General features: G+C 44.4%; 1 protein-coding gene across 20 annotated transcripts in view; it reads left to right on the top strand.

Annotated features, from left to right (window-relative positions):
• Nucleotides 1–292: 292 nt before the first annotated feature.
• Nucleotides 293–15,288, top strand: part of LOC102134450 (ATP-dependent RNA helicase DDX19B) — a 39,159-nt gene continuing 24,163 nt past the window's right edge. For 5 of the 20 annotated variants that reach the window (XM_005592532.4, XM_015442716.3, XM_065536708.1 and 2 more), the window contains exon 1: nt 293–482. In XM_005592532.4, the coding sequence (XP_005592589.2) occupies nt 440–482 (43 nt within the window). In that variant the 5' untranslated portion in view covers nt 293–439. Of the gene's footprint in view, nt 483–2,773; nt 2,810–3,028; nt 3,162–3,997; nt 4,246–4,637; nt 4,741–7,918; nt 7,960–15,288 lie in introns of those variants that run through there. The other 15 variants (XM_074027595.1, XM_074027594.1, XM_065536713.1 and 12 more) reach the window with 11 other exon arrangements.

Below are 15,288 nucleotides of genomic sequence, written 5' to 3'. Positions count from 1 at the left end.
TTGCATTTTGGTGACTATTGTTAATGGTTTTCTGTTTTGATATATTCAATCTGTTCAATCTGTATTAGTGCCTTCTCTGCCACTGTGTTGGGTGGGAATCTGATTTTGTTCTGTGGTTGGAGAGCCAAGTTGACCAGAGCTTAGGCATTTTAAGATAACTACCTCAGCTTGATGGGAAAGCCTGCTCTGCCCGGGGTTGAGGGGTACGAGCGTAAGGGTGACAGAATCGACAGCCCCAAGTGGGCAAAGGGTGGCCAAACAGGAGCGGCCTCCGACGTCACTGTGGCGCGCCGCTTCCGGTCTGCAGCCTTGTAGTGGGGCTGGAGCAGAGCCTGCCGCGAACCCCCGGAGCCCACGGTCAGTGTACCGTGCCATCCCTCGAATCCGAATCTGCCAGCACGAGCCTCCCACCCGCGCCTGGGACCATGGCCACTGACTCATGGGCCCTGGCGGTAGACGAGCAGGAAGCGGCAGCCGAGTCGGTGAGTTGGCTTAAGCCCTAAAAGGGTTAGGGACTAGTTCTGGCCGGAGACTTGGTCCCTGGGAAAGGGTGGTTCCTAGGTTGATTAGAGACTGGATGGGGTGGCGGGGAGGATAGGGATGGAGCCTGGACCCTGAGGGGGCTTTGTTTACGCAGCCGCCCCCGCGTTACGTAAGCGCAGGTGAGTGCTCCTGTCGGTAAAGCGCTGAGCCGCCTGTCTGTCTTCCTGGAACCAGGAATGATCGTAGATTGTACTCATCACCCTAGATTGTGTTTTGTTTGTTTTTAATTGAAATAGAGACATGGTCTTGCTAGGTTGCCTAGGCTGGTCTGGAACTCCTGGCCTCCAGCAGTCTTCCTGCCTCCGCCTTTCAAAGCACCAGGATTACAGGCTGAGCCACGGCTCCTGGCCGCCCCGGTTTGTAATAGCTATTTTAGGTGTCATTCTCCACCTCTAGATTCAGAGCTTCTTTGGCTCAGTGACCATGTCTCTGCTCATATTTGTGTGCTTGCTCAGTGATAAATGATGGACCCAGTAGGTCTGGCAGTCAGCAAATCCTTTCCTCATCGGCTTCACTGTGTTCTTTTTTTTTCTGGGCCTGACACATGGTAAGGAACATATGTGTTAAACACTACTGCGTAGAATTAATTTCTCCCACTGAAACACTTTAAATTCTAGTAGGCTTTAAACCTACTTCTATTAGTACTTATTTCTATGACTTCCTCAAGAATAAGAACCTTGTCTTTTATATTTTATAGCTGATAAAAAATAAGTTGTATATACACATTGTTTAAAGAGTCAAGTGATTTTAAAAATAATGGTTCCGGCCAATTTTTTTTCCTCCCCAGAGGCAACTCCTTTTTTTTTTTTTTTTTTTTTTAGAGACAGGGTCACACTCTGTTGCCCAGGCTGGGGTGTAGTGGAGTGATCTTGGCTCACTGCAGTCTCTGCCTCCTGGTCTCAAGCTATGCTCCCATCTCAGCCTCCTGAGTAACTGGGACTACAGGCATGTGTCACTATGCCCAACTAATTTTTGTATTTTTTTTGTAGAGATGGGGACTTGCCATGTTGCCCAGGCTGGTCTCGAACTCCGGGATGCAAGTGATCCACCTGCCTCAGCCTCCCAAAGTGCTGGGATTACAGGTGTGAGCCACCATATCCAGCCTCTTTTTTCTGTTTCTTTCTTTCTTTACATATATTTTTTGAGAGAGGGTCTTGCCCTGTCACCCAGGCTGGAGTGCATTGGCACCATCTCTTGCTAACTACAACCTCCGCCTCCCAGGCTCAAGTGATCCTCCCACCTCAGCCTGCTGAGTAGCTGGGACTACAAGCATGAGCTAAACTGTGCAGCTAATTTTTTAATTTTTTGTGAAGATGAGGTCTCGCTATATTATCCGAGTTGATCTCCACCTCCTGGGCTTAAGCCATCCTCCCACCTTGGCCTCCCAAAGTGTTGGGATTATAGGCCTGAGCCACTTCGCCTGGCCCTTTGCTTTTCTATAAAATTTATTTTACTTGGAATTCTTAATTGCCTTATGTTTTTGCTTCATTTTTTTTCTTAATTATCAATTCAACCCCAAACTCTCTTCCAGTTGTCTAAGTTTATCTCAAAATGCTTAGACTCATCAAATATTCTGTCAATTCCATTTCTCCCAGGCCTTTTAAGTCTGCTTCAAATTGGACTAGTTACTCCTGTCTTTAGAGCACAGTTCATATTGGGGGATAGAGGGAACAGGGCAAATTTCCCTTCAGCCTAATTCTGCAGATTCATTTCTCCTTTCTCTTGTCTTTTGGATCTCTTGGATCCCTTCCTTTCTGTCCTTCCATTCTTCCGTCTTTCTTGATTTATTCCTTATTTTTGTGCAGCCATCTGTCAGCTTTCTAGAGGTGTACAGGAAGTAAATTACTTTAAGAATATTCCATGTTGAGGTGGGGGGAGGGGGGAGGGATGGCATTAGGAGGTATACCTAATGTAAATGATGAGTTAATAGGTGCAGCACACCAACATGGCACATGTATACATATGTAACAAACCTGCACGTTGTGCACATGTGCCCTAGAACTTAAAGTATAATTAAAAAAAAAAAAAAAGAATATTCCATGTCTTAAAAAATCTAATTTTGCCCTGTAATTTGGATAATAGTTTGGCTGGGTATAGAATTGTAGGTTGAAAATTACTTTCCTGCCAAATTTTAAAGTTATTGTTCCATTGCCTTCTAGATTTCTGTATTTGTTGTTGAAATGTTTGAGACCATCCTGATTCTTGATGTGACTTGTTTTCCCCTTTCTAGGCTTGGAGAATCTTCTGTTTTCAATATTCAGAAAATGTATGGTAATATGTCTTGGCATGGGTGTATTTTCATCCATATTACTGGCCCCTGGGTGTGGGTACTTTCAATCTGAAAAACTCTTGTTCTTCAGTTATGAGAACTTTTCTTGAATAATTTCATTGTTGATTTCTTCTCCTTTGTTTTTTCTTAATTCTCTCTTTTCTGGAACTCACTCACTTTCTTTCTCTCTCTCTCTCTTTTTTTTTTCTTTTTAAGACAGGGTCTGTCTATGTTGCCCAGTCTGGAGTGCAGTAGCTATTCACAGGCAGAATCATAGTGCACTACAGCCTTGAACTCCTGGGCTCAAGGGATCCTCCTGCCTCAGCCTCCCTCGTAGCTGGGACTACAGGTGCGCACCACTACACAGCTTTTCCCAGAACTCTTATTAGATGAATGTTGTATCAGTTGGACTGGCCCTTTAGGTTGTTTTTTTTGTTTTTGTTTTTTTTTTTTGAGATGAAGTTTCGCTCTTGTCCCCCAGGCTGGAGTGCAATAGCGCGATCTTGGCTCACTGCAGCCTCTGCTTCTTGAGTTTAAGCGATTCTCCTGCCTCAGCCTCCTGAGTAGCTGGGATTACAGGCATGTGCCACCATGCCTGGCTACTTTTTGTATTTTTAGTAGAGGTGGGGTTTCACCATGTTGGCCAGGCTGGTCTTGAACTCCTGACCTCAAGTGATCCACACACCTCAGCCTCCCAAAGTCCTAGGGTTACAGGCGTAAGCCACTGCACCTGGCCAGCCCTTTAAGTTTTTAAAGTCAGGTTTATGGAGGTATAATTTACATAGAGTAAAATTAAACTTTGTTAGTGTACAGTTCTATGAATTTTGACAAAAGCATACAGTTCTGTAACTACCACCACAGTCAACATATAAACCATCTCTACAGAGAACTACAACTGCTTGTAGTTCACTCCCTCTCCTCACCCTTCTCTGGCAACTGCTGATATGTTTTCTGTCATTATAGTTTTGCCTTTTCCAGATGTTATAAAATGGAATCATGTAATATGTAACCTTTTGAAAAGTCTAGCTTCTTCCACTTAGTATTATGCATTTGGAATTCAACCAAGTTGCATGTATCAGTAGTTCGTTCCTTTTTATTGCTAAGTAGAATTCCATTGTGGATATACACAGTTTGCTTATTCTTCTATTGATGGACACTTGTGTAATTTTCAGTCTGAGACAATATGAAGAAAGCTACTCTATACATTAAGGTACAGATTTTTGTATGGATATATGTTTGCATTTCTCTTGGGTAAAGTCAATACTGAAGAGTAGGATTTACTGTGTTATGTGGTATGTGTTTAACTTTATAAGTTATATGCCAAACTGTTTTCCAAAGTGTATCATTCTGCTTTCCCAACAGCAATGGATGAGAGCTTCAACTGCCCCACATCCTTCCCTGCACAGTATTGTCGGTTTCCTTCATTCTGATAGGTACATGGTGGTGGTGTCTCATTGTGATTTTAACTTATATATCTCCCTAATGACTAATGATGTTGAAAATCTTTTCATGTGCTTATTTGCCATCTATGTAACTTCTTTGAAGTGGGTTTTCAAACCTTTTGCCCATTTTAAAAGTAGGATTGTTTTTGTTTTTAGTTGGGAAGGTTTATATATTCTGGATAGAAGTTCTGTTTTTTTGTTTGTCTGTTTGTTTGTTTTAGACAGGGTCTCACTCTGTCACCCAGCTAGAGTGCAGTGGCGCTATCTTGGCTCACTGAAACCTTCACCTCCTGGGCTCAAGGGATCCTCCCACTCGGCCTCCAGAGTAGCTGGGACCACAGGCATGCGCCACCACATCTGGCTGATGTTTGTATTTTTTGTAGAGACAGGGTTTTACCATGTTGCCCAGGCTGGTCTTGGAACTCCTGGGTTCAAGCAATCCACCCACCTGGGCCTCCCAGAGTGCTGGGATGGATAACAGGCGTGGTAAGTCCTTTATCGGATATGTTTTGCATATATTCTCCCAAACTACAACTTGTCTTTTTTCAACAGTACTTTTCAAATAATAGACATTTTCAACTTTGATTAACCTAATTTATCAATTTTTAAGTGATTAGTTCTTTTTATGTTCCAAGATATACACCTTATCCAAGGCCACAAGGATTTTCTCCTGTGTTCTCTAGAAGTCTTACAGTTTTAAATTTTACATTTATGTCTGTGATCCATTTTACATTTTGAGTTAAATTTTTTCTAATAGGTATGGATTGAGGTTCATCTTTTTTTTTTTTTTTTTTTTTTGAGGGGGAGTCTTGCTCTGTCTCCAGGCTGGAGTGCAGTGGCGCGATCTCGGCTCACTGCAACCTCTGCCTCCCAGGTTCAAGCAATTCTCCTGCCTCAGCCTCCTGAGAAGCTGGGATTACAGGTGTCCGCCACCACGCCCAGCTAATTTTTGTATTTTTAGTAGAGACAGGGTTTCACCATATTGGCCAGGCTGGTCTCAAACTCCTGACCTCGTGATCTGCCCGCCTCAGCCTCCCAAAGTGCTAGGATTACAGGCGTGAGCTGCTGTGCCGGCTGAGGTTCATGTGTTCATCTTTTTCACATAGAGATGTCTTTTTTTTTTTGAGATGAAGTCTCACTCTTGTACCCAGGCTGGAGTGCAGTGGCACGATCTTGACTCACTGCAACCTCCGCCTCCTGGGTTCATGCGATTCTCCTGCCTCAGTCCCCCAAGTAGCTGGGATTACAGGTGCCTGCCACCAAGCCCGGCTACTTTGGTATTTTTAGTAGAGACAGGGTTTCACCATGTTGGCCAGGCTGGTCTGGAACCCCTGACCTCACCCGCCTTGGCCTCTCAAAGTGCTGGGATTACAGGCGTAAGCCACCGCGCCTGGCCAGAGATGTCTTAATTGTTCCAGCACCATTTGTTGAAAAGTCCTTTGGTTTTATTTTTTCTTCTGTTTTTCATCTTTGTCTCTTTTTTTTTCCTTTCTTTTTTTCTATATTTCGTGGGAGATTTTCTTAAGTACTGTCTAGTGTATTTCATTTTCACTTCTACTTTCGTATTTTTAATTTAAGGAACTTTTTTCTTCTTCCTTTACTGTTCCTTTTTTACAGACAATACCCTGTACTGCTTTCATGGTCATAATATCTGCATCATTTGGAGGATATTTTTCTTCATCTCTCTGCTCAGTCTCTGTTTCATGTGAGGCGTGTTTTATCTATACATTTCAGTATCTACTTTTTCATGATGACTATTTCTCAGATGTCTGTAATCCTTGCTTGGCCACTCATATTTAAGAGTGAGTGACTAAAAAGTTGAGTGGAAGCTGTAAACACATGAGTGGGGCTTGTCTATTCTGACCTTAACTATATATATTTAGTGGTCTGTGTCAGTGTCCTAAGAACATTCCTCCCGGTCTGGCCAGATTTTGCAGAGAGGGATCCTCTAATTTCCTGCCTAGATGGTAGAGGTCTGACTCAGTGTTCTGGAATCTAGGTGGAGGAAAGGGTGAGGGAGGTCTCAGCACTCAGAATACCTGCTTCCACTTAATGCTCCTATTTTCATTATGGCATCCCCTCCCTTAAGTGTGGCCCTTATCCATTTGAGCATTTCTCATGCCTAACCTGGCAGGCATTGTTAATTGAGTAAATGAACTGTGTAGTTTGTTATTCTGTTACATGGCTCTGTTGCAAAGAAACTTTTGAGCATTCACTCTCAATATGTACATATCTATTTAGAACTTGCATACTTTATTGTTTTACTAAATATATTATGTACATTATAAAGCAAATACAAAATTAATAAAGGCTGAGATAAAAATGAAATAATGCTTTCCTGTGCTTCTGTGTGCTGGCTTCATATTTTTATTAGCCAATATCTCAAGGCACAATATACACTTAGAAAAAAACCACATCATTAGTCAATGTAGAGATAAATATGTATTTCAAGTAGTTCTGAGAGGTTTTTACTTTTTTTAAAATTTTTATTATTATTTTTAATTTTTATTTATTTTTTGAGACAGAGTCTCACTGTCGCCTAGGCTGTAGTGCAGTGGTGCGATCTCGGCTCACTGTAAGCTCCGCCTCCCAAGTTCACACCATTCTCCTGCCTCAGCCTCCTGAGTAGCTGGGACTACAGGCACCCACCACCATGCCTGGCTAATTTTTTTGTATTTTTTTTGTAGAGACGGGGTTTCACTGTGTTAGCTAGGATGGTCTCAATCTCCTGACCTCGTGATCCACCTGCCTTGGCCTCTCAAAGTGCTGGGATTATAGGCGTGAGCTACTGTGCCTGGCCTGTTTTTTTTTTTTTTTTTTTTTAGTTCTGAGAGTTTTGACTATTTTAACTAACTTCTTGTTAGGTCAGTTTTTTTGTTGTTGTTGTCATTTTTTTTTTTTTTTTTAATAGTGTCTCACTTTGTCACCCAGGCTGGAGTGCAGTGGTGTGTACATGGCTCACTGCACCCTTGACCTCCCAGGCTCATGCAGTCCTCCCACCTCAGCCCTGCAAGTAGCTGGGACTACAGGTGTGCACCGCCACACCTGGCAAATTTTTGTATTTTTTGTAGACATATGGTTTCACCATGTTGCTCAGGGTAGTCTCAAGTTCCTGAGCTCAAGCGGTCACCTGCCTTGGCCTCCCAAAGTGCTGGCATTATAGGCATGAGCCACCGCACCCAGCCATTCAGGTCAGGTTAAATTGTCATTGTTTTAACCTATTAATGTGCCTAAGAGGGTTTGTTAGGAGTAGGTAGCTTTGACATTTTCTATTTGGCTTGAGTTTGTGTCATAGAATTATCTTTCAGATAGAACAGAAACTCATAATAATGAACCCAGTGATAATAAAAACTGAGGTGTAAAAAGATTAACTCTTGCTATTTTTAGCAGGCCCAAACTAGCCATTTTATTAACCTTACAACAACAAATTCCTGCATTTTATGAAACAGAATCTTGAGACCCTATTATTACAACATTACGGTGAGATTAAAGTGTACAGTTCACTGATGGTTGGTGTATTCAGAAGTGTGTAGCTTATATCAGTCAGTTTTAGAACATTTTTATCACCCCAAAAGGTAACTCTGTACACATTAGCAGTCACTCCCTGTTTCCCCACAAACTCCCCAGCTCTAGGCAACCACTAATCTACTTTCTGTCTCTTTAGATTTGCCTCTTTTAAACATTTCATATAGATGGAAACATACGGTATGTGATCCTTTGTGACTGGCTTCTTTTACTTAGTATAATGAACTAAGATTCATTAGTTGTAGCATGTATCGGTACTGTATTCCTTATTGTTGCCAAATAATATTCCATTGTGTGGATATACCACATTTTATTTATCCATTCGTCAGTTTCTGGACATTTGGATTATTTCTACTTTTTAGCTACTATGAATAATACTGCTTTTGATTGATTAATGTACAAGTTTTTGTGTGGACACATAGTTTCAATACTCGGGTATATATCTAGAAGTGGAACTGCTGGATTATATAGGAATTCTCTGTTTAACTTTTGAGGAAGTGCCAAGATGTTTTCCAAAGCAGCTGCATCATTAATCTTTAAGATTAGTATTGTCTATGAATGGCACTTTTTTTTTTTGAGACAAGAGTCACGCACTGTCGCCCAGGCTGGAGTGCCATGGCAGCATCTCAGCTCACTGCAACCTCTGCCTCCTGGGTTCAAGCGATTCTCATGCCTCAGCTTCCTAAGTAGGTGGGACTACAAGCATGTGCCACCGTGCCCAGCTAATTTTTTGTATTTCAGTAGAGATAGGGTTTCATCATCTTGCCCACACTGGTCTCGAACTCCTGAGCTCAAGCAATCCACCCATGTCAGCCTCCCAAAGTACTAGGATTACAAGGGTGAGCCACCACATCTGGCCGTGTGTGTGTGTGTGTGTGTGTGTGTGCATTTTTTTTTTTTTTTTTGAGATGGAGTCTTGCCTTGTCGCCCAGGCTGGAGTGCAGTGGTGCGATCTCGACTCACTGCAAGCTCTGCCTCCCGGGTTCATGCCATTCTCCTGCCTCAGCCTCCTGAGTAGCTTGGCCTGCCACCACACCCGGCTAATTTTTTGTATTTTTTAGTAGAGACAGGGTTTCACCGTGTTAGCCAGGATGGTCTCGATCTCCTGACCTCATGATCTGCCCGCCTTGGCCTCCCAAACTGCTGGGATTACAGGCGTGAGCCACCGCACCCTGGCATGTGTGTATTTTTTTAAAATAGAGATGGGGTCTCACTCTGTCACCCAGGCTGGAATGCAGTGGCAAGATCATAGCACATTGTAACCTGGAACTCCTGGGCTCAAGCAATCCTCCCGCCTCAGCCTCCCTGGTAGCTGCCCAGCTAATATTTTTATTTATTTTATTTTAAAATTCATTTAAATGTATTATTTATTTTATTTATTTATTTTTATGTATTTATTTTTTTGAGACGGAGTCTCACTGTGTCACCAAGGCTGGAGTGCAGTGGCACCATGTTGGCTCACTGCAACCTCCGTCTCCTGGGTTCAAGTAATTCTCCTGCCTCAGCCTCCCGAGTAGCTGGGATTACAGGCACCCACCACCATGCCCGGCTAGTTTTTATATTTTTAGTAGAGATGGGGTTTCACCATGTTGGCCAGTCTGGTCTCAAACTCCTGACCTTCAGGTGATCCACCTGCCTTGGCCTCCCAAAGTGCTGGGAATTACAGGTGTGAGCCACTGCACCTGCCCTATTTATTTATTTTTTTTAAGACAGTCTCACTCTTTTGGCCAGGCTGGAGTGCAATGGCGGGATCTCGGCTCACTGCAACCTCTGCCTCCTGGGTTCAAGTGATTCTCCTGCCTCAGCCTCCTGAGTAGCTGGGATTATAGGCATGCACCACCATATCTGGCTAATTTTTTTTTGTATTTTTTTAGTAGAGACGGGGTTTTACCATGTTGATCAGGCTGGTCTCGAACTCCTGACCTCAGGTGATCAGCCTGCCTCGGCCTTCCAAAGCACTGGGATTTCAGGAATGAGCCACCATGCCCAGCCTATTTATTTATTTATTTTTTAGGAGATGGGGTCTTGCTATGTTGCCCAGGCTTGTCTCAAACTTCTTGAGTTCAAGGGATCCTCCCTCCTCGGCCTCCAAAAGTGCTGGGATTGAAGTCACAAGCCACCATGCTCTGCCTATATATATATATATATATATTTTTTTTTTTTTTTTGAGACGGAGTCTTGCTCTGTCACCCAAGCTGGAGTGCAGTGGCGCGATCCTGGCTCACTGCAAGCTCCGCCTCCTGGGTTCACGCCATTCTCCTGCCCCAGCCTCCCGAGTAGCTGGGACTACAGGCGCCCGCCACTGCGCCCGGCTCATTTTTTGTATTTTTAGTAGAGACGGGGTTTCACCGTGGTCTCGATCTCCTGACCTTGTGATCCGCCCGCCTCGGCCTCCCAAAGTGCTGGGATTACAGGCGTGAGCCACCGCGCCCGGCCCAATATTTTTATTTTTAAGCTTTGTAGAGGTGGAGTCTCACTATGTTGCCCAGGCTTGTCTCAGACTCCTGGCCTCAAGGGATCCTCCCACTTCAGCCTCCCAAAGTGCTGGGGATTATAGGCATGAGCCACTGCACCTGGCTCTCTTTTTCAATTTAGAGGGCAAAGGGATTGAAAAACTGATGAGAGGCTGGGCGCGGTGGCTCACGCCTGTGGCTCACGCCCAGCCTGGGCAACAGAGCAAGACTCCATCTCAAAACCTCACAATTTTGCCAGAGACAGTTCCTATTCAGGATAGTTCATTACCATTAAATCTTCCTTCTTATGTTTCAAGAATCCTTTCTCAAGTAGCTTTGGAATAAAATGAAGTATAACTGAATTATTCTCAATTATTTTGACATCTTAACTATTAAAGCACTGAAAATTCTGGGTATTATAAAAGTAGAGCTTTGGGCAATTTGGAAATGGTGGGAGTTTTTAAAAGTTTGTCTTGCCTTTTCATTAGTTTTCTAGATTTCAAAATGGTTTCCAATCAAGTTGCAAGAAAAATCGGTTTTTCCTTTTGATTCAAATATACAGAGCACAGGTATCTGAACTAACTGCTTTCAACATAAGTTTTAGCATTCAGTTCACTGACACTAAGGTGGGTAATGCAAACTTTAATGCTGCTTTTGTATTGTAGGCTTTGAGATCCTTACAGCCAAGTGAAGGCTGTGTCTTCTAGATTCTACAGGAACCTCTTCAGAATTCTGATACATTGTAATCAAAACAACATCTATTGGCCCTGCACAGTGGCTCACGCCTGTAATCCCAGCACTTTGGGAGTAATCCCAGCACTTTGGGAGGCCGAGGTGGGCGGATCATGAGGTCAGGAGATGGAGACCATCCTGGCTAACACAGTGAAACCCCATCTCTACTAAAAATACAAAAAAAAAAAAAAAAAATTAGCTGGGCGTTGTGGCCAGCGCCTGTAGTCCCAGCTACTTGGGAGGCTGAGGCAAGAGAATGGCATGAACACAGGAAGTGGAGCTTGCACTGAGCCGAGATCGCGCCACTGCAGGCCAGCCTGGGTGACAGGGAGACTCCGTCTCAAAAAAAAAGAAAAAAAATCTATTATTTTTATTTACAATGTTGCTACCACCTTTTCCTACACATTTCATTTTACCCTGTTAACTTTGAGTTGAACAATGTATCAACAAAAGAATGTTAGCCCAGCCTGGTGGCAGGCACCTGTAGTCCCATCTGCTTGGGAGGGTGAGACAGGAGGATCCTTGATCCTGGTAAGCTGAGGTTGCATGAGCCATGATTATACCAATGCACTCCAGCCTGGGCGACAGACTGAGACTCGTTCTCAGATAAATGAATAAATAAAAATATAAAAACAAAAGAATGATCCTTATTGTTGTGTGTCCTTTTATCATTGAATATTAAAAAAACTTTTTGGGCCGGGTGGGGTAGCTCATACCTATAATCTTTGGGAGGCCGAGGCGGGCAGATCACCTGAGATCAGGAGTTCGAGACCAGCCTGACCAACATGGTGAAACCCCATCTCTACTAAAAAATACAAAAGTGGCCGGGTGTGGTGGCTAACGCCTGTAATCCTACCACTTTGGGAGGCCGAGGAGGGTGAATCATTTGAGGTCAGGGGTTCAAGACCAGCCTGGCCAACATGGTAAAACCACATCTCTACTAAAAAGTCAAAAAAAGTTAGCGGGGCATGGTGGTGGGCACCTGTAAACCCTGTAAGCCTGGGTGACTGAGCGAGACTCCGTCTCAAAAGAATAAAGTAAAATAAATTAGCCAGGTGTGATGGCACATGCCTGTAATCCCAGCTACTTGGGAGGCAGAATTGCTTAAACTTGGGAGGCGGAGGTTGCAGTGAGCTGAGATCACGCCATTGCACTCCAGCCTGGGCAACAAGAGCAAAACTCCGTCTCAAAACAAACAAACAAAAAACTTCATGGCAATGGCTATTTCTAGTTCATTTATACCTCATTAACTCATTTAAACTTCAGGTCTGTCATTTATTTTAGGTAGTTATTATCACCATAGGAATAAGTACTGTTAACTTTACTCCTGTAAACTTGCTATTTATTTATTTTGAGACGGAGTCTCGCTCTGTCGCCCAGGCTGGAGGGCAGTGGTGCGATCTCGGCTCACTGCAAGCTCTGCCTCCCGAGTTCATGCCATTCTCCTGCCTCAGCCTTCCCAGTAGCTGGGACTACAGGCGCCCACCACCACACCTGGCTAATTTTTTATATTTTTAGTAGAGATGGGGTTTCACCGTGTTAGCCAGGATGGTCTCGATCTCCTGACCTCGTGATCTGCCCACCTCCGCCTCCCAAATTGCTGGGATTACAGGCATGGGCCACCGCGCCTGACCGAACTTGCTATTTAAAAAAAAAAAATTATTGAGTGCAGTGGCATCTTCATGGCTCACTTCAGCCTTGACTTCCTGGGCTCCAGCAATTCTCCCACCTCAGCCGCCTGAGTAGCTGGGACCACAGACAAGTGCCATCATGCCCGGCTAATTTTTCTATTTTTGTAGAGATGAGGTTTCGCCATGTTGCCCAGGCTGGTCTCAAACTCCTGAGCTCAAGCAATCCATCCGCCTCAGCTCCCAGAGTGCTGAGATTACACACATGAACCACAGCACCCCGCCTCTCTTTCTCATTTTAACAGCCCTGAGTACTAGACCAGGTTAATTGGCAGGATGTAGGGAGTGCTTTTTATTTATTTATTTAGAGATGGAGTTTCGCTCTTGTTGCCCAGGCTGGAGTGCAATGGCACAATCTCAGCTCACTGCAACCTCCTTCTCCCAGGTTCAAGCGATTCTCCTGCCTTAGCCTCCTGAGAAGCTGGAATTACAGGTGTATGCCACCATGCCTGGCTAATTTTTGTATTTTTAGTAGATACGGTGTTCACCGTATCAGCCAGGCTGGTCGTGAACTTCTGGCCTCAAGTGATCTACCTGCCTCAGCCTCCCAAAGTGCTAGAATTACAGGCATCAGCCACTGTGCCCAGCTGTTTTTGTTTTGTTTTGTTTTGTTTAAGTTCTGGGGTACATGTGCAGGATGTGCAGTTTTGTTACATAGGTAAACATGTGCCATGGTGGTTTGCTGCACCTATCACCCAGTCACCTAGGTATTAAGCCACACATGCATTAGCTCTTTTTCCTAACGCTCTCCCCCACTGCCCTCCCCAATTAATGTGTTCTTTATCCTTCAGAATTAGTGAAGGATTTTTACTGCTTTATAATGATTTCTTTTTTGTTGTTTTTCAGTTGGCTTTCTCCTGTTGAATGGTTTCCTTTTTGTTAATTTCCTTTTTTCTAATCTCTTTAATGTGTTCCCTTTCTGCTGCTTCTTTCCCAATACCAAAGCAGAAAGACACCAGAAACTTCCTGTCCATTTCCATGAATAGAAATGGGGCTCCTCCATTCTCAACAAACCACCCATTAAAACATTTTTTTGTTCTCTCCTCCCTACCCTCCTTCCCCTTTCTCCTGTTCTTGGACTTAGAGGGACAACAGAAATGCGGCCTAATGCAGTGGTTCATGCTTATAATCTCAGCACTTTGGGGGGCTGAGGCAGGAGGATCGCTTGAGCCCAGGAGCTCAAGACCAGCCTGAGCAACACAGTAAGATCCCAACTCACAATAAAAGATTATCTGGGCAGGCCGGGGGCAGTGGCTCATGCCTGTAATCCCTGCACTTTGGGAGGCCAAGGTGGGCAGATCATGAGGTTAAGAGATCGAGACCGGCCGGGCGCGGTGGCTCAAGCCTGAAATCCCAGCACTTTGGGAGGCCGAGACGGGCGGATCATGAGGAGATCGAGACCATCCTGGCTAATACGGTGAAACCCCGTCTCTACTAAAAAATACAAAAAACTAGCCGGGTGAAGTGGCGGGTGCCTGTAGTCCCAGCTACTCGGGAGGCTGAGGCAGGAGAATGGCGTGAACCCGAGAGGAGGAGCTTGCAGTGAGCTGAGATCCGGCCACTGCACTCCAGCCTGGGTGACAGAGCAAGACTCCGTCTCAAAAAAAAAAAAAAAAAAAAAAAAAAGAGATCGAGACCATCCTGGCCAATGTGGTGAAACCCCGTCTCTACTAAAAATACAAAAATTAGCTGGGGATGGTGGTGTGCGCCTGTAGTCCCAACTACTTGAGAGGCTGAAGCAGAAGAATTGCTTGAAACCAGGAGGCGGAGGTTGCAGTGAGCCGAGATAGCACCACTGCACTCCAGCCTGGCAACAGAGCGAGACTCCGTCTCAAAAAAAAAAAAAAAAAATTAGCTAGGCATGGTGGTGAGCACCTGTCGTCTCAGCTACTTGGGAGGCTGAGGCAGGAAGATTGCCTGAGCCTTAGGAGGTTGAGGCTTCAGTGAGCTATGATCATGCCACTGTACCACTCCAGCCTGGGCAACAGAGTAAGACCCTGTCTGCAGAAAAAAAAGAAAGAACCATTAGGTTGTGATTTTCATTTTGTTTTTACTAGATGATGTCTTAGGCCCTGCTTGATATTTTATGATTAGGGTTGGCTTTAGCTTGAAAGGTTACTTACTCACGCCAGACTTTTCATCTATCTAATCCCTGTGCTGGGGTCCAAAACTTACGGATGCTTTCTGACCTTTAAAAAAGTCTTTTTTTGGCCGGGTGCAGTGGCTCATGCCTGTAATCCCAGCACTTTGGGAGGCCAAGGCAGGCAGATCATGAGGTCAGGAGATCAAGACCATCTTGGCTAACACGGTGAAACCCTGTCTCTACTAAAAATACAAAACAATGAGCTGGGGGTGGTAGCGGGCGCCTGTAGTCCCAGCTACTCAGGAGGCTAAGGCAGGAGAATGGCGTGAGCTTGGGAGGCAGAGCTTGCAGTAAGCCGAGATCGCACCACTGCCCTCCAGCCTGGGCGACAAAGCGAGACTCCGTCTCAAAAAAAAAGAAAGTCTTTTTTGTTTTGATTTTTTTTTTTTTTACGAAAAATTTACGACTAGAGCACTTACTTTACTCTGTGCTACATCCAAAGACCAAAAATAGAAATATCGGCTACTCTGGGCACATTTCCTGTGGGGTAGCC

This window comes from Macaca fascicularis, chromosome 20 (genome assembly GCF_037993035.2).
Source record: "Macaca fascicularis isolate 582-1 chromosome 20, T2T-MFA8v1.1".
Taxonomy (NCBI): domain Eukaryota; kingdom Metazoa; phylum Chordata; class Mammalia; order Primates; family Cercopithecidae; genus Macaca; species Macaca fascicularis.
Note: the sequence above shows the minus strand (reverse complement) of the source record. Positions and strands in the feature narration are given on the sequence as shown.